The sequence below is a fragment of the Pundamilia nyererei genome, unplaced genomic scaffold, assembly GCF_000239375.1.
Source record: "Pundamilia nyererei isolate P.nyererei 1_Seehausen unplaced genomic scaffold, PunNye1.0 scaffold00313, whole genome shotgun sequence".
Lineage (NCBI taxonomy): Eukaryota > Metazoa > Chordata > Actinopteri > Cichliformes > Cichlidae > Pundamilia > Pundamilia nyererei.
This window is the reverse complement of record NW_005187714.1, coordinates 320891-340141: the sequence shown is the minus strand read 5'-3', so window position 1 is coordinate 340141 and position 19251 is coordinate 320891. Positions and strand designations below refer to the sequence as shown.

At 38.8% G+C, this 19251-nt stretch overlaps 1 protein-coding gene across 1 annotated transcript in view; it reads right to left on the bottom strand.

Moving 5' to 3' along the window:
• Positions 1-4841: 4841 nt before the first annotated feature.
• Positions 4842-19251, bottom strand: part of LOC102202553 (neurexophilin-1) — a 16133-nt gene continuing 1723 nt past the window's right edge. Inside the window, exon 2 of the mRNA XM_005751477.1 lies at positions 4842-6515. Coding sequence (XP_005751534.1) covers positions 5730-6515 — 786 coding nt within the window. The 3' untranslated portion in view covers positions 4842-5729. The remainder of the gene's footprint in view (positions 6516-19251) is intronic.

The window sequence follows — 19251 nt, the reverse complement described above, 5'->3', positions numbered from 1 at the left end:
AAAGCAGGAAACGGCTTTCATTTCCAAAATGAGGAACATTTGTTACAAATATATATTTATTTAAATCTAAGGACCGTTTTAAATCATTAATGTTCTTATATAAATGAGTAACACAACTCCCTATTTGCAATTACAGATAAGAAATCATCGACTGGTATATAAAAGAAGAATGTAGTCACCAGTACTGTACTAACACTGTTTTTTCTGTAATGCAACACACTGCTGGATGGAATTCAGTAATCAAATTACATTTAAAACTATACCATTACTTACATTACAAAGGTTCTTCATTTACCTGCACGATGGGCACAGAAAGGAAAAAACTCAAACATGCCCTCTTTCAGTCCTGAACATTTATACCACAATCAGCTGATTTCAGTTAGTATGCAGGGAAAACAGTGGAATGGTCTACAGCTAAAAAGTGGATACGTGGACATTACTTTTGCTTTTACTACATCCATGGACAGTAACGTGAAGGTACAGTGCAAACTGCATCCAGGACAGAAAACTGAAGCTATAAAATCTGCACAGACAGCATAGTGGCACAAAGGTAGTGTGGAAGAACCCAGAGTGATGTTAAAGCTGAGTATATGCCAAACCCAGCTAAGCAGACAGCCTGATCTTCTGCTGAAGCAGTGATGAGCAGTCAGGCTCGTAGCATTTCAGCCTCCATTTCTCCAGCCTGCACCTGTTAGTAGAATTACTGTGAAATGCCTTTTGAGCTAGTTTTTAGTTCAAACATTCTTTGCTGTTGTGTTGTTCATACTTGAACACTAAAAGGAAGATCTCGCATGTGTCCTCTTCAGAGGAGGGGATCTGTGTCGGTGTGCAGGATTGTAGTCTGGTAATTATGTACTTGCATTTATATAGCTCTCCATTCATCCATCCATCCATCGCCTGCAATCTCTCCAATGTGTCCTGGGTCTGCTCTGGGCCCTCCTTCAGGTAGTACATGTCTCAAATGCCTTACCCAGGAGCTGTACTCTAAACTCCACCTGAATGATTGAACTCCTCACCTTACTGCTAGGGTGATGACCTTTTGGAGGAAACTCATTTCTGCTCATTTGCTCAGCTTTCTGTCACTACCCCCAGCTTGTGGCCATAGATAATTGACAAATTTGCGCTCATACTTAATTCTTTCTTCACCACAACAGATTTGTGAAGCATCCAAATCCCTGAGAATGCCTCTCCCAGTTGGTCTGTGAATCTCCTGGTCCACTCTCCCCTCACTCAAGAAATGGGACACTGAGATACTCCTCCTTTGACTCCAATAGGAACCTAGTAGGAGGAACTACAAACTGAGACCAGGAATGTGTTTACTGAGTTTATAAACTGAGTGAGCAGTAAGGTAATTAGATGTGAAACCAGAGGATTTGCCCCCTGCTGGCCATGAGAAAAAATGCAGGTTTATGCACTTTGCATTGCAGGGTTTGTTCGGTAAGAAAAATACAAAATGGAAATTTTTCATCAAACACTTGAACTTGCAATAATGAATTTGCTTTGGTAATTTTGGGGCAACAAAATAATTTGTAGGCAGAAGACTGAAAAAAATCATCTCGTTGTGTTGATCTGGACTAATTTCTAAATAGAAGAAAATTAGTTTTCATTTGAATCCATTAGGGGTTTAATGGTTCCAAAACAGAGACGGAATTTGTCTTCCTGTCCCCCCAGCTCCTCCATCCGACCCACTGCTCATTAACTTACTAATAGAGGAGTTAATAGAACATAAAGTTCCTATAAAAGTTAAGTGCAGCAACTCAGTGCTTGAATGTAATCTCAAACAAACCAGGATGATTATGTGAAAGTTGTCAGAGAAATTTAAGGATCGCTGGTTAAAGCTGCAATGTTTAAAGGTATAACACATGAGCTTCTTTAAATGAAATAAGTTTAAAATACTCATAAGCAATGATGTTATGTCCCACACCTATTGCAAAGATATCAGCAGATGTTATGAGCTATTGCTGGCACATCCCATCATGTCATGATCACTGAGTCAATACGGCATCTAGTTTGCCCGAAAGGAAATTTGTAGATGTTTTTGCACATATCAGTGGTGAAAACGTCTTTTGGAGGAAATAGCAGAAAATGGAAAGTCTGTTTGGATTGGTTATAACAACGAAATTCCAAAATAACCCGTTGTTAAAGGTTCTACTCCTGTTTTGTTCTAGTGTTTGCTACTTTTGCTTTATTGGTATGCATTCAAACACAAATCTGTGTGCTGCAACAGCCATGTGTCGTCTTGTTCCTTACTCTAGGTCTAGTCAATAAAACCTTCCTGTGAATCTCTTTATTCAAATGGTGAGAGGCTTGGTTATTTACTAAAAAACAGGCTAGGTAACTACCAGTTAAAACTAGGGACTGCAACATTGTCTATACAAATAGCTCCTGAGACCTGAACTCTTGTTAGGGATTCATCACGTCTGTGTTGAGCAGAATGAAATGTAAGGTTGTGATGTCTGCTTATGAAGATTTAGGGTCTCTGGAGGTTAAGAACCATTAAACACTGTTTCGATTCTGATTTTTTTGGAACTTGTACCATGACTGACTTTTTTTTGCCTTCTTTCTTTGGGACCTTCATTCTGTGACGCAGCAGCGCTAACCACTGCTTCACCATGCTCCCCTGGTTTGGAGAAACCAAATTAAATTTGTAATCTGTGCTCTATCAAAGCATAATTCTTTCAGACGGAAGCCCACTGTAGGATGGAAAGCTACAGGTGATTGTGTGCAACCTGGCCAATCACCTACGTTGTGTATGGTCACTCTGGTGCTTGTTGCGCTCGCCAGCTGAGAAGTCATCACAGTCTATTAATACTGGTTAAAACCATTGATCATTTATAGCGGTTTATGAATAGCACAGGAGTCACTGAAGTCTTGTTCTCAGCATGTGTTGTCTGTCTGTAGCCCTATCCAGTGGCATGTAGCATATGCACATTGCCCATAAATCATAATTTTAACCAACTAGGTTAGTTTTGCCTTCCTTTCATCTTTCCTGCTCACCCTGTAACGCCTGTGTTCTTCTCCCTGTTGAGGTTCTCCTTCTAATGTTGTTGGCACTTGTAGTATAGTGTAGTATAGAGTGTCATCACTAATAAATATTTCACCTGTATGTTGATGCTCGAACCTGCTTTAAAAAATACTTGAGCGAGCTGTGACTGTAAAGATGGGGGCAGTAAATTAAGAACAATACGATGAAAAAGCTAGAATGCTCCACGGAGCTGAACGGAAACTGTAGAGAAGAGCTGTCTCAAACACCATTTTATGGGCCATGAGCTTTGGGAGTAATCAACGGCAAATGATCACTGAAAGGAGTTTGGGAAGGAAGTTAGGCAGATAATGTGAGAAGGGGGAAAAAAAAACAGCCCAACACTTCCAAAGCAGCTGAATCCTAAACCCAAAAAACCAAGTACCTACCCAGTATGTCTCCAGTAGTGTTTTCACATCGGGCACTTGACCGATGTCAAGTTTAGTTACTGATAAATACTAAACGGAGGATAAATTATAATACACGTGTAATTGAGGCTGAAACGGTAATTTCTTCAAAACAGTCAGCATCACAATACGTTGCATTTAGCCTCAGATGACATTAGTCAGGGAACAGATCCATCTCTCAGCAGCTCTCACACCGAACACTTTTGTGCCAGACTGTTTACACTTGTAAGATTATATGCATAATGAGGCTGCATTGTCTCGGGAAAGTGCTGCTTTAATTCTCTGAAGCTGAACAAACTGTCCCTGGCACATTTGGGTAGGGGTGGAGAGATATCAAAGTCACTTTATTGAGATGAAAGAACTGGCCCAAACAGCAATCTGACACATTAGTCATTCCTTCTTCTTAGTGACAGAAACATGCTCTCAATTTACGAGTCAGGTGCTTCCAGTGATTTCTGCCAGCCTTGTTCCTCCGCATCATAAATTCCTCTTTATGCTCACTCATCCCACAGGCAGACCCCTATTCTTCGACCTGCCTTGTCAGAAAATTCGCCCCATGTTGGCATATTGGATGTCATCCAGGCTGCCATTAGCAGTTACTGCGTTGCGTATACCATGGCATACACTGTGAAAGAGCACTGAATTTAAATAGACAGCAGTGATTGTGCCCCTAGGTGCACATTCATACTTTTTTACAGGTTTTCTATCGGCTCTTTAATTCATTCTTTCTGTGGTGTTGACTCTGCAGAGCTCCCACTTATACTGTGTTCATTTTCTCTAAATGCTTCACGTGGAGCCACTGGCTTCCAATCTATGTAATGAAGGTTTAATAGCCAATTGGAACATCCAATATCATTAGCAGCCAGCGTTAGGCTCATCTGAAATTTTTTTCTTTTTTTTTTTTGATAACCAGAAGTGCGAGCGTTTGACACGCAGGATGTGTGATTAGCACCTGCTGTTTAATGTATGTCCTGCCTCTTCTGGAGCTGGAAAGCTCTTTTTACCAGTTCTCGCATTTTAATAGTGTTTTTGTTCTGCTTAAGCCTCAAATGCACTTCAGGAAATCTTCCTCTCTACAATTTCCATGTTCTCTTGCATTCTTGTTCTATGATCTATTTTTAAACAAACTTTTGACCTACCTTTTTTCCGATTATCAATCACTTTTCGATACAAATGATTATTCCAGTGTTTACAAATGGTTATTTTTGGTTTCTGCAGGGGCACTATGGCTCTAATTCTGTGGCTCACTACTGGCTGCTTGTCATGTCAGTGATGCAAAGAGTCACCAGAAATAAAAGCAATGCTTAAATGTCTAAAATGGATGTGCAGTTCTGAGAAAAAAAGAGAGCAGAGTAATGTTTGATTATTTTTAAAGAAAAGCACAAAAAATGATCTTCTGTTTCTCTGTCATCTTGTGCATCTTGTGCAACTTTTATTTATTCATTGTGACATTTACTTGCTTATGTTTGATCTGATGAGAGCCCTCAATTTGGTGTCATTTACCGAGTGCCGTCCATGGCCTTAAAACTGCTAAACACACAACACAGAATTAAAATAGAACATACTTTTTTTTTTCCCTCTTTGTGTCGTGACTTGGTGAAGATTATTTTTGACAGCTGCAATAACAGGAAAATATAGATGGACGTTATTAAGTTGTTTACCACATTCGGGTTCATGCATGGGACATGGACGAGATTCCAACAACAATATCAGAGAGGTACATTCACTCTAACAATCACACTGCAGAAAACAACACCACTCAAAATATGTTTGATTTTTCCATTATGCCCTCTAATGCATACTGACAGATTCTTCTTATTTGCATTGACATTTACGTGTTCGCAGTGATTACCAGAGACTGATTGGAGGAGACAGAAAGCATGATTGAGACGGAAATACACCATCAACATAAACAACTAAATTAGCAGGAGAAAACACTGATAAAATTGTTCTCTGGTCTTTGTGTGGAATCCACGATATTTACATAAATACAATCAGCATATTTTTATGGTTGGCTTGAGAATTTCCTTTCGATGTAAGCAGCTATGCATATAAGATGAGTATTGCAAGCCTATAAATGCTTCCCTAAATGCTCTCTTAATGACCTCAGGCTAGGCTTGTTCATTGGAGCAAGATCAGTCTTGTGACAAGGATAGGTTATTTGTAATAATGCCTGTCAACATCTCAAGTTGGAAATGTCTTGACTCCATTTTCTTTCATATAATCTGACATTGCTCAGGACCCTGTAGCCTATCTCTGTCTTTTTCTTTTTCTTTCCCCCCCTTCGTCTGGTCTTGTGATCAACCCGTAGGGAGGTAGGGGGTGTCACTGTGGTAGTTGTAGTCTGGGCACACCTTCTGCACCAGCTTGTAGTCAGTGCTGTAGAAGGTGATGAAGATGCAGATCACTTTGAAGGGTTTGGAGCACAGCCAGGACACGTGGCTCTGGGTCTGCTCCTGAGGGCAGCTCTGCGAGGGGTCGTGGGCACACAGTGAGTTCCTGGTGCCTTTCTCCACCTTTTCGTACTCCACCCTACAGTTGAACAGCTTGGTTTCTTTGGTCTCCAGGGCCGTCTGCTGCTGCTGCTGGTGATGGTGGTGGTACTGCTGGTGCGGCTGGTGGACCTGGAACTCCACAGCCTTGGTGGGAGGAACAAGTCCCACGGAAACGTTGCCCTGACCGGTTGAATTGTGTCGAAAGTAGACGCTGAAGGTGCCGTTACCGTGATCCACAATTTTGCCGGTGATGAGGAGGTTCAGCTTCACCGTCTTGATGTTAGAATGGAAATCACCCCAGCCGAACATCTTCTTAAACTTTCCAGTCTTGACGATGGGGCGTCTTTTCGTCCTTGATCGAGGGTCACGGGAGGCTGAGGTGTTGTAAAGCCATTTCCAATGCTCTTGCTTAGAGTAAGACTCTCCTTCGTCGTAGTTCAGATCCATAGAGGTGAAGTTCTCTTTGCCGTAGAGGCTTTGAGACAGCAGACGGCTAATGGACACGTCCTTGCTGCTTTCATCCCAGTAGGTCTTCACTTTGGATTTTGAGTTATATCTCAAGTCGGAACTTGGAGAGTCAGCACTCGCAACCTGGAAGATTAAATAAAATGAGTATTAGTTAAAATTTTACTCAATGTTACAAACATACTCTAAAGTATGTGAAGTTTTGCCTCATAATACTTATATGAATACAGCAGTTGATGTGTTTTGGGGTCACACGTATTAAATCGACATCGTCAATTGGACAATTATTTCCTTCCAAAGCACATTCCATACCTATAATCAGTTGGGATTTAACACAAAGTGTTGGATAAGCAAAAGAAGTTGGATGGATGGATGTCATTCATCGCTTTTTGATGAATGACTTTTGATGAATCATGTAGCTCTGCCTGCAAATGCCAACAATAGATTTGTTCTCCATATCAGATTTTCAGTGGCATCAGGTGAATCTACAGCCTGAGAAAACTCCCACCTGATAGGCTTTTGCGACACAGCATTAAGCAATTTCTTTTGCTGAAGTTAAAGTATGTATAACTTGCATGGATGCATATTAAGTTCTTGTAATGGGCCCTTGAGGCTGGCTCCAAAAGCAACTTATTTGCCATAGACTGTAAACCCAACATTAAAAAATTTAAAGCAGGTTTACAGTCTGGTCTAAAAGAAAGTTGTTTTCTATGGATAGTTTCCCCCTTTGTATGGATAATATAATAAAAGGTACTTTCGGCTGCTCTTATTTCCCAAGGGGTTGCTTCAGTGGATGGATCTGCATATTTGATTGGACACAGATTTTAGCTCTTCCTGACCACCCCTCCCATTTATTCGGGACTGGAATTCTGCTCTAGGAATACACCAGTTTGTATCCCTCTCAATATTGCACATGCAGGTGGATTAACCAAAAAATGATCTTGATAATTACCAAAACTGGTAATTTAAGGCAGATGTGGCATAAACCTTACACTGGATGGTGGTCTGATAAACTTGTATTTGTATGATTGTGTATACATGCTCTGAAACTGCACAGTTCTCTACATGTGTTTGTCTTTTAAACAACAGAAAATGACAGAAAACATCTGAATCTATATATCAGTGGGAATGTGATGAGTGGAGACTGGCCCATCTTAATTTTTCTGAGCATGCATTTTCCTGTGAATGAAAGGAAATGTGCAAAATTTCAAGCGAGTCAGACTCAGCCCATAGAGATATGTCCATTTAAATTAGACTTTCCTCCCAAAAAGGCACCAGTCATTTTCTGCAAATCCCCCAAAACAACATATTTTACATTCTAGAGACAAATCCCTCCAGTGGTGGTTGGAGTTATGAATTTCGTCTGTGAGGAGCAAGAGGGAAAATAGTTTGTTGCTATTTTAACCATGACGGCAAAAGTCTGAGACAGTCCCCACTTTAAACAAACCCAATCGAAATTGCAATTTTAATACAAATTAGAATGTTTTCCTAATCTTTCCAAAGCTGACTCTGTCCCTAAACCTTGAAAGATTTATTTTCTGCAGTGACTTGTCAAAGAGTTTTGAAAGGCACCACAAAAAGCATTTATGCATCTTGTTGGAGGGCATGAACAAATGTCAGGTTCGAGGGCTTGTTTAATTACAACTGTCATGTAGGTATAGCACCAGCTGAAGGTAAAATGCCATCTAATTTTACAGAACTGCTGTTGAAATGTGCATGTGTTAGTAAATCGTGTAAATATCAGGAATGGAATTTGTTAATAGGTGGGATATTTTGGGGGAGGTTATCTGACATTTTTATATTCAGAAGTTGGAGAAACCGGTGGAGAAATGATGAAAAAACTTGGTCAGGATGTAGATAAAAAGATTTTTTTTGTAATTATGTCTCTCTATAACCTGAATTGATACTCTGAGGGAGACATCTGCAGTTATGGTGGAGCAGACCAACATCCCTCTACATATTACATTCATTGCCAGTGTTCAGTTGGAATACAGCAATCAGTCGCTGCTGCATATGCACATTTCTTTTAATTATGATTGAAGATTTGTGGTCAGCTGTTTATATAGGCTGCTATTTAATATGGTCTGGTATTTGCACAAGCAGTGATGCAGTTAATTGCAGTGGTGTGGAATTGATTATTGTAATTATTTATCACTGAATTGACTACATTTCTATGTTACTGCAGCCAAAAGGACAAACACAATTACTAAGAAAATAAAAATAATAAAGGTAGAGTAGGAAAAAAATAATATAAACAGAAAACTGTGTAGTAGCAAAGAAATAAATTTAACGAGATAAAATAAACCTCTAAAATGAAATAAAATGCACTTAAAAAACATATGAAATAAAAAGCTAACTATAATATAAGAAATTGGCTCTATCAAATAAAATATCTCACTAAAAGAAAAGAAAATGAAGCAGTACGCTTGTGTTGCATTGTACAGCGTTAAATATATCCTGCTTTCACCTGCTTTGGGCTCATGTTTGATCAGCTCCTGGAAGATTGATATCTACTGTTTGTTCAGCACAGCAGTTGTTATTGTGTTGCTCTAAATTCTTTAACAGTTTGTATTGAAAACAAACGCTCCGAATCAGCCTGGAAGTAGAGTCTTCTGATCACTTTGTGCTTCTTCACTTTGAGATGTTTATTTGGAGAGTTTTTATTCTGCTTTGACTGTTTCTAATTTATTATTTGAATATTAGAGAATAGCCTCTGTGCTTCTATTATATGAAGTAAGTGGACATTCGGTGGTGGTGGAGTTAGATTTTTATGGTAGAAATCACAGATGCTGGGATTAATTTGATTTTAATTTCAGTCCCTAACTTGTCTTTCAACACTTCTGGAGATAATCACAACACAGTGATTACTACTTCTTTTTTTCTCACTTGTTTTCGAGTCTTTGTTTTGTCTTGTGTTATAAATCAAGCACAATGCTTTCACCTCTCTCTAAAAGCCAAAACTCGCTCTTAGTTAACTTCAACCTCAGCCAAGATGGCAAAAAGAGTCTTTGGTTCAGATGATCGCACCATATCCAGGTTTCTGTAGATGAACCTGTGGAAGGATCATTAATGGTTTCCTCCAGCTGCCTTTGTTGGGCTTGTACACCTCTGCCAAAAACACCTGCTAGTCTGGACTCACCACTGATTACTGACTGTTTAACTTCAGCTCATTACTTCAATACGGCTGCGATTATTTTGTTTATGTGGTGTTTAGACTTTGTTCGTCGTGGATGTGTGATGTACACAGTGTCTAAGGCTGCGTTCACACTGCAGGCAAAAGCGCATCAAATCAGTTTTTTTTTTTGTATGTTTTTTTGACCCTATGCGTCCCATATCCGATCATGCTATGACAGTGTGAACGGCACAAATCCGATATTTTCAAATCTGATCTGGGTCACTTTCGTATGTGGTACTGAATCCGATACATATCCAATGTTTTAGAAAGCGACTGCTGCTGTTTGAATGGTCATGTCGCATTAAATCAGTCTTTTACATCACTGACACAAGACAGACGCCAATTATCAGCGCCGGAGAAAGAATCGCGAACGCTTCCTGGCCATCCAGTGTAGATGTTAGTGAAACTGTTGGGAAGACAACGTTGGAGAAACGTGAACATTTTATTTGTACTGTATAATCTGCAGATTCTGACAGAAATCTGCAACTATCCTTTGAAGCACCGCTCCTCTAAAACAGCAATACGGATAATTATTAGGTTATCTACATTATTATGTAAATAACAAAATAACTTAAAGCAAAAATTAGGAAACGTAAAGTCCGAAGTCTTTATATTAAGGGCCATCAGTCAAACAATACTGTTTGGTCTGGGTCTAAACAGAGCGCGTTGTGTGTGACGTCTTCTTTTGCGCATGTGGGCCGCTTTGAGGGTTCACACTAGATCACGTTTGCTGTCGCATTTTATTTGTAGTGTGAACAAGCAGTCAAAAAAATCGGATTTGATCAAAAAATCGGAATTGAGCTTTAAGACCTGCAGTGTGAACGTAGCCTAAGTGCGGCATAGAGAAGTGTTGAGGTGTAACTGGCAAAAGGCCACCATGGCTAAAACTTCTGCAGTGATTAATGAATCCCATTCAGTGTTCACATTCAGAGCAGTTATTCAAATGTGCTCCTGTAACTGTGCAGTGTACGGGCCACAGTATTGTAAAAAACAAATAAACAGCTGACGTATCTATCTTTTAGCGTATAAACTGCAAATATTATGTACAATTATTCCTAAATAAAAGACAAATGGCCACATTTAGGCCATTTGTTTTGATTAGTTTCTTTTCTATAATATTTGCAAAACCAATACTGCATAAACTTTCTCTAACTCGTAATTTTTGAGCTCTTTATCCACTTAGTTCATGTGACTTATGTTCTGTGTTAGTTGGCCCATATTTAGCTTTAAAAATATGCTTTAAAAAAAAGTCTGATAAATGGTAGGTTCATGAAAAATGAACAATTATGATTTCATCCTTAATCAAGTATCCTTACTGTAGCTATTATGAAAGTATTTTATTAAAGGAATATATTAAAATGTTTTTATTAAGTATAATCCAGGTTCTCGTAGAGTCGTCCAATATCAGCAGTCTGCCTAGCAACAGCTTCGAGTAGACGTGTTCGTGCTGAGTGCTTGCTAACAAGATCAAAATGAATATCCTTTGCAAATGCAGGAAAACATCAACAAATCTATGCACATTATCCATGTACAAATACGTCTGTCAAAAACGGTTTTAACGCTGTGAGAAGGTCTTACAGTGTGTGAAATGTCCTTATCAAGATTAAGGCTATTCCTGTCATACATCGAGACGAATGAAGCGCTTCTCAGGAGCAGACGTGATGCAACAGCAGACTATTACCTGCTGAATGTACCCTGAATGGATGATTGATGATTCATTCTGTCTCTCTCCTCTAACAATCACACAGATGAGAGAGCAAAGATTTCCCGCGCACCCCACAGAGGCTTGTGACAGTGATGTCCAAGCCCCGTCCGAGGAACGTGACAGCAGATCTATCTGGTCGAAGTGTTTACATTTTGTACCTTCACCCACGATCAATATGCTGAAAATAAGGTCTTCTCTCATTCAGAAAGTTCACTGAATGACATTGTTGTAGTGTAAGCTGGAGTTTGTACGGCACTCTCTGAGTAAACTGCAAGTGCTGAGATCTTTCTCTGAAGCTCCTGCTCATTTTATGCACTTGGTTTGAGAATGGAGGAGTTTGGAAGGATGGCCTCCAGTTGTTTTGAAGAGGCCTTGTTGATGAATGACCTGATGTGAACGAAGCGTTACTGGCATTGTGATCTTTCTGCCTCTCTGAATAAAGGAATGTAGCCAGAGAATTTTTTAAAAGCAACATGATACTCCAGAGTCAAATCAATACCTTTATATTGAGCAGAGGTTCAAAGGTAGCTAGACCTTTGCTTCTAGTTAGTTTGAATAAGTATAAAGGGAAAAATGCAAGAACCTCGCAGCAAGATGTTTAGCGTGACAAGGTGAAGAGAAAAATTTGAATTTCAGCAGTTTCCCTGCGCAGTGGGGCAGTTAAACCACATTAATGAACAGCCCTTTTTGTCTTTCATTGCTGGAAACAAAAGTCTGTCAGTGGTGATGCATTGTAAAAAGATAAAGTGAGTGTGAGGATGAGGGAGACTTCCTTTCCAGGATTTATTGGCACCATTATAGTCAAACATAAAGCTCCTTAGGATGTAAAAGTTCAGTGAAATAGTATCTTACAGACTGTCAGCCAGGGAGCTGTAAAGTCTATTATGCCATTATAGTTCAGTCCTTTTTCTTTGGTTTAAGAATATTCTAGGTTTGCTCTTGTTTCAGTTGTTAAGTTTAAAAGCACTAATGTTTTTTATTCAAGACTTTCATACTTATTGTTACAAAGGTGGGTTTTCATATTAAGCATGACCAAAGTTTCAGTTGATGAGGTCAGAATATGTCCAGCTAACCCTAGTGAGCCAAAACCTTAGTCTTCACACTGCTCTGAACACCAGTGTTACATTTGTTAACCAAAAACTTGTCATCATAGTTTTCAGCAACAAGTTGTTGTTGTTTTTTTCTGACAAAAACATTAATTAAATAAAAACTGATGCATGAGGACAAAAACTATATTGGCACTTTTGCCGACAAATGCAAATAAGATGAAAATATTCTGGAGAGACGGGATCCAATCTGAACTAAAATTAAGCCGGATAGAAAGGCGGGACCAGTTTGGAAGTGATCTGCTTGTGCAGTGAGGTTGATCCGTACATTTGATCTGCCCCAGGGAAACGGTACAGCCTCTTCTTTTTTCTGTCTTTGTAATCGTACAGGTAGCTCTCATTCTTCCTGTTTTTCATGAAAATGGGACAAAATGTCAACGCTTGGGAAGAAGCGAACAGTAGACATATGACACATTTCCCATTTAGAAAATAAGACTCTTTGTAAGCCGTGTGGAGAAGCTCTCACGGGTAAAAATATGACAAACTGTCAACTGAATCAACTTTGGAAGTAATCGTCTGATAGTTGGTCGACTAAAACTAAATGAATTCAGATGCCTAAATTATGAATAAAACTTAATGAGATGTTAGTCAAAAGAATTACTAAAACTAGATCAAAATTTGCTGTCAAAATGAGCACTGCAAAACACTCAGTTAAAGGCAGTTTTTCTACTTAAACCTCTGCATGATGTCATTGAGAGTGGATTTCTTATACAGCGCAACAGTGACTGTCCACTTTTTCTCCACTGTCAGGAGACTTTTTATGTTATGAGGTAAATCATGACCATAAAAACATAATTCTGATTTCAGCAAAAGTCAAAAGTGCACGATATAATTACATAATTACAAAGATACATGATTACTTCTAACGATTTAGGAACTACTCATCCCAATGCCCACTGCAAATCCCACAGTGAATGACTGTCAGCCTTTTTAAGTTTAATCCTTTACTATAGCGTCGGTATGGTTAATAACAGTGTAAGTTTGAATATATATCTACAGTTTGCGGTGCATGTGTGGGGGGTTACAGTGCTTTGTTCCTCACTGCAACCACTGCTCTTGCAGTTTCAGAAGTTTTGCGCTCACTTAGCAACCCGACTTTCATGGGTTGAACATTTCCATGGTAACAGCGACCTCCACCAATCTGAGACATCACTGTCTGAATTTAAGATTGCAGGTAGGGTAGTTCTTTTTCCAGAAAAGAATAAAATACATTTTTATTAAAACAAGGTTCTTATCATATAGACTTGTGATTTCTACAGAAGCACATATTATTATTTCACGATGTTGCACCTCGTAACAGGTCTGCTTTGGATGGTTATAACCTTATGGCTCATAATCAAACTCCCTATGGAGAATGTCTTTTGTTTTTTTCCCTGGAACCTCAGTGTTGAGCTCTATTTGGTCATTCTATGTGCACAGAGGTGCTGCCGTTCACATCTAATGTTCAGCAGAGAAAACCAATCAAAATAAAGCTGCCTGTAAGGGAAAGGTGCTAAATCAGCTTGTTTTCAACTATGAATGAACTGGGAGTAAATTATTATTTTCAGCTGAGAAGCACGCAAAGATACTTTAGCAGAGTCCAAGAATAGTAGCGTGTATCAGAAATGAGCATAGTAGGTCTGCTTCAAGCTATGCAAGCAGTATGTAAATTTTTACCAGTTCTATGTGGATATGCAGCCTCAGCCATAACAATTAGGGGAACACTGATTGTTAAGTGGCCAGTAATCATTGGCCGATTGGCTCAGTATGTTTTGATGTTATATTTATCTCCCTTTAGAAACATAAAATATATACTGTATATACAATTTTAAACCATTTCAAAGTCTTTTAGCTGATCCAACTGTGGAAAAACACCACTGAGCTACATGAGAAAACAACACCTTATTTGCAGATACTCTGATATCAAGGCTGAGATGTTTAGAGAGTCGTGTATGATTGTCATCACATGTTTTGTTCCCCTTATTTAGCCAGTAGCTTGTTTCAGACAGTGAATTAAATGAGGGGCTGCTCCATAAATGAGCAAAAATAAACAGGAAGTAAATAAGGATTACGTTAGTGCAAGACTAAAATCATTGGAGCTTTCCCCTCTAAGGAAAACCAGTGACTTGGTTAGACTTGAACCAAGGCCAGTTTAAACATACATTTATTTGAAGATGCTTCCAGTAGTAAAGAAAAAGAATTAATTGAGTCTAAATGACCTTTGGCCAGTAATCCAAACTGTAAAGCCCATTAATTTTTCTATTCTGAGTTGTTAAAAGACTGTAGTCTCTAATGATCAAATGAAATATCATTTTTAGAGTGCAGTAATTACTGGTGCTTCTCAGTTACTCAGTTTCAGTCTCAGTGGAATCCCAAAACCAGATCAAGGGATATTAGCAAACTGCTTGGTTAAATGCCTGTCTAGCTAATAACTCAAAGTGAGTGTGTGTGTGTGTGTGTGTGCGTGTGTGTGTGTGTGCGCGTGTGTGTGCGTGCGCTTGTGCAGCTGCTGCTGCAGAATTTTGAGGAGTAAATGTAAAGAATATTTTCCAAACAATGAAAATCCAAGCGGGTTTAGGATCTTTATCGTTTCTGCAACCAGGAAATTAAATTGCACTCAGTGAGTTTTGAAAAGCTTCATGATTTCCTGCAACTTCGTGTTATGAATAATTTTCTAAGAGGATGTGTCACTGGAATCAGATTTTTTTTTGAGGGATTTCTTTACTATTTTCTTCCAAGATTATCAAAATTACACAGCGCATCTGAAGTGCGTGCCCAGTCATCGTCAGACCTAATTCCTTGTTGTGGAAACTCTGCTCTGTTGTCACCAGCGTTATGTCTGGTCCCCAAACTGTGACATGCAATTAGCTTTCATCTAAAGCACCTGACAGTCTCTGGATTAGAGCACTCGGAGGCACATTCACAGAGACCCCACTTCACGGATTAGAACCCAACCTGTAATCCAGCCTGGGGAGATTAGGCAGATCAGAGGCAGTCCTGACTAAAGCAACGTTTATATCCAGAACCCCCCAACTGACTGCACCAACACTCGGAGGGCCAAGATTTACCTCTCCTTGGCTTTAAAAACATGCAAGTGAGGCACAAAGGGAGTGTGTGCTAGATGCATGAATGTGCCTGAAAGAGATAGTACAGAGAATAAAGCACGAAACTAGAAGAAAGAGACAAACAAACATGGCAGCGTAAAGGTCAACAGTCACACTTTGATGGCTTTGGCTTTACCAGATATTGGTTTGTCACTACTGTGTACTGTGAAATATCAAAATGACAAATAACATTGCTCATGACTAAAGATGGAGTTTATTTTGCACTTAACTTGTGTTTATTATTAGCAAAGCAGTGGCTCACAACCCTAAAACGAAGAGGCAGCCACTTGAGACGCTTGTTTCCAAGTGTGGCTTCAATCAACAGAAGGAACTGATCATCATTTAAATGCAGGACTATCAGATATTACGTGAATGAAAAACAAAATTAAATCCAAATCTGAAAAAAATCAACACATTTGTCTTCCTTTGTTTAATTTCAGATGTATGCTGTCACCCATTTAGAAGGTCATCACCCCCAATGTGGAAACGACTGCTGTCTGACATAAAGTTAAAGACGTTCATTAGACTGACTTGCAACCAAAATAAGCTTTTATAGAGAAATTATATTAAAGATTAGTTGAATAATAAAATAGTTGAACATAAAATTAGTTCAGCTATTTAAAATCAATTTGTAAATACAACATTGTTAAGAAAAGTAATTTGAAAATCTCACATCAATTTTGTGAAATGCCTTTTTAAAATGCCAAAAAACCAAGAAAATATATGTGAATGACAATACTGGGTAGTTATCATAAAGATACCCATAACTAATGTTTACAATCTGTGAGACCATTGCTCCCAGTAGTGCTGAGTAACACCATCTACTACTCCTCAAGAAGACAAAGAGCAGTATTATTTCAAATTAAATAATAATAATATTGGAACATTTTGGATAAAAGTATGTTAAATTTACTAAAAACAAATCTTAGACAATCTATAATTTACAAATATCACCAGAATATATACAATAAATTATTCTGCCTTTAAAAACAAGTTTTCATAATGAAAAATAAAAACAACTGAGACAGAAATATCACATAACTGTAAAGTATGTAAAAAAAATATATGTTCACATAATTTAGCATTTATTTATTTTAGATATTTTAATATGTGACTATTGACTGTCTGTTATATGACATATATTATAATACTATCTGTTAGCAAACACTTGTATAGAGTGGGTCCCATATTTTACATTGTCCTCCTCGTCAACATCCTGCAAAAACACCAAAGCCAACAATGAACCGATCCCACTGACAAGTCCTCTGTCCACAAACTATTAAAATCCATCCTGCCTCACTGGCTCATTTCTCTCTTCCTTACTACAGGTTTATTTTGGGCAAACCCCACATACACCATCCCGCTGCTGGAAACAAACACTACATCACCAAATGTGTCAACTTTCAGTTTTTTGAGTGATTCTTTGCGTGGGATTTCTTAATGATAAAAATAATTCAGGATATCAGACGTAATCGTTTAAAGCTCAGTGTTAGTTAGTTAGTTAGTTATATAATAATAATTAGTAATGGACTATGATGAACAATTGAATAAATTAGGTTTTAAGGTTTTGCTGATACATTCTCTAGAAGCACACAAATAAGGGAAGTCGATGGCTAAAAATCTAAAACTGTAGCTGAAAATGGTTGGAAAAGATGTTGATAATTTTGAAAAAGTTATTAAAATATTTTAGTCAAATCTAAAAATAGCTAAAACTAAAAATAAGAGATATTGCCTATCAGTAGATTTAACTGTGTACTACAATTTCATAAAGTCTGAGGACTCAGGAGAGTGAAGCTTTGTCTGCAATATCTGTGTAGCGTCTGTGTTTCCCATAATTTAAACCAGTTAAACCCTCCTTGCTTTTCTTCCAAACCCCCTTGATGGAGGCTAAAAAAATATTTTAAATATATAAAGGGAAGTCAGTCAAAGCCTTGAGGAAAATCTGCAGTAAAAAAAAAATTCTTTGTGAAATATATATTAAATGCAGTGTTTCCATTCAGAGATACTGTATCTTTCAGTCACGTTCAGATGCTTTTATTTCATAGCCCAACTTTTCGTTTTACAGTTTGTCATGCAGGAGCCTCCCACCCCCTCCCCCCCAAACCCCATTTAACTGTCTGTTAATATAATTCCCAGATTCGGCATATGAGGCAGAATCCCTCAACAAGATAACGCTAACAGCATCGCTATGCACAAGTCCTTTAGGAAACGACTCTGATTGCCAGATGCAGCATATAGGCAGGCTGTTGGACAACTTAAATGCTATCTACTCTTGGCGAGGCTGTGATAAGGCGCAGGCGTCCGCTCTTTGAAACAGGAAGATAAACAACCCCCCCGTTCCCTCGGGAGCTCGGAGGATATTCTATGGGACTGGACCCCCGAACAGCCAACAAATTCCACCTTTAATAGAACTACCGGAGGAGCCAGATGACTCTGCGGTGGGCTGTACACAAAACCTTGTGAGGAAGAATGAAAGTGTGTGTCAGTTTTCATTTACCTGAATGCTGCGGCTGCTGCTGCGACTGCTGTGCGGGGAGGATTTGTGGGTACGACAGTTCTGGTTTAACAGAGGGAGAATGGAGAGCGGCCGGCCTGATGGCAGATGTGGGTTTCCACTTTTAAATCTTGCTTAGGTGCTGTGAGTTCAGCCGCAACATTAGAGCTGCTGCTTAACAGATAGCGATTTATCATTATTCTATTTTAATAAACAACAAAAAGATGGAATTTATTTTGCACTCATTTGCCTTTTTTATCAAAGGTGTGGTTGTTGTGGTTCACCCTGCCTTAAAAGACTAGTTCCTAACCTTAAAACGAACCGGTCCCTACTTGTGATGCATATTTGAATTGTGAGCAGTTCAAGTCATCTCAGATTTAAATATTTTCTGTGATAAAAGGTAAAAGTATTGAGCATCAGAGAAAAGAAAAGCAAAGACCTACTGGCCGGGTCACCAACCCAAGATTGGAAAAAAGAAGATCAGGACTGTGATGTAATAATGTTAAAGTCCAGCAGAAAATTACAAGATGATCATGAGTGTTTTATATAAAGTTGTATTAGAGAACGTCCTTTTTAAAAAAAGTTTGGAAAAGGGAGCCCTGCAGCTTTATTTTTATTTTTTTAAATTTAAGGTATTAAAGTGATGCTCTTATGGAGAGAAGCTTAAAATATGAGCAGCTATTAAGGGGTTAGGGTTTGGCTGAAGGACATGTGGCTGTTGTAGGATCAGACCTGTGACTTTTCAGGTGTGAGACTAGTCTCTATAAAAGCTTATTTTTAATCTAATTTACAACTTTTAGACGCCATGAATCACAGACAATTCTAACATAAGACTCCCACCAGTTGGTTTATGAAATATCATCTTCCATTTAGTAGCCACTTCTCTGTGTTTGACAGTAGACGGGAGAGTACTTTAAGAGTCCTTAGAGTGCTGATGCTGTCTTTGGATTATTTTCCAACTGGGCGCTTGTCGTCATAGTCATTTACAGTGAATTTAACTTGTCTCGTCTTGTGAGGTCCCCGCGCAGTTGAGCTGATGGACCAGCTGAGGGCATTTGACGCCCACTAAGAGTTTAGATCTGTTTTCTCTCAGTGATATCAAAGTGTTACCTGAGGGGGGTCAGAGATGATGACAAATCACAAAGTGTGTCAAGACATCACAGGCAGCTGTGGATGGAGCTGAGTCCTATCACTACAGCACCGCTTTGAGAGGCCAGGGCACAATTATTACCATGACTTCTGAGGAGGATAAATACTGTACGCGGACAGACTGCGGGATTTTGTGGGAAGGGGGGGGGG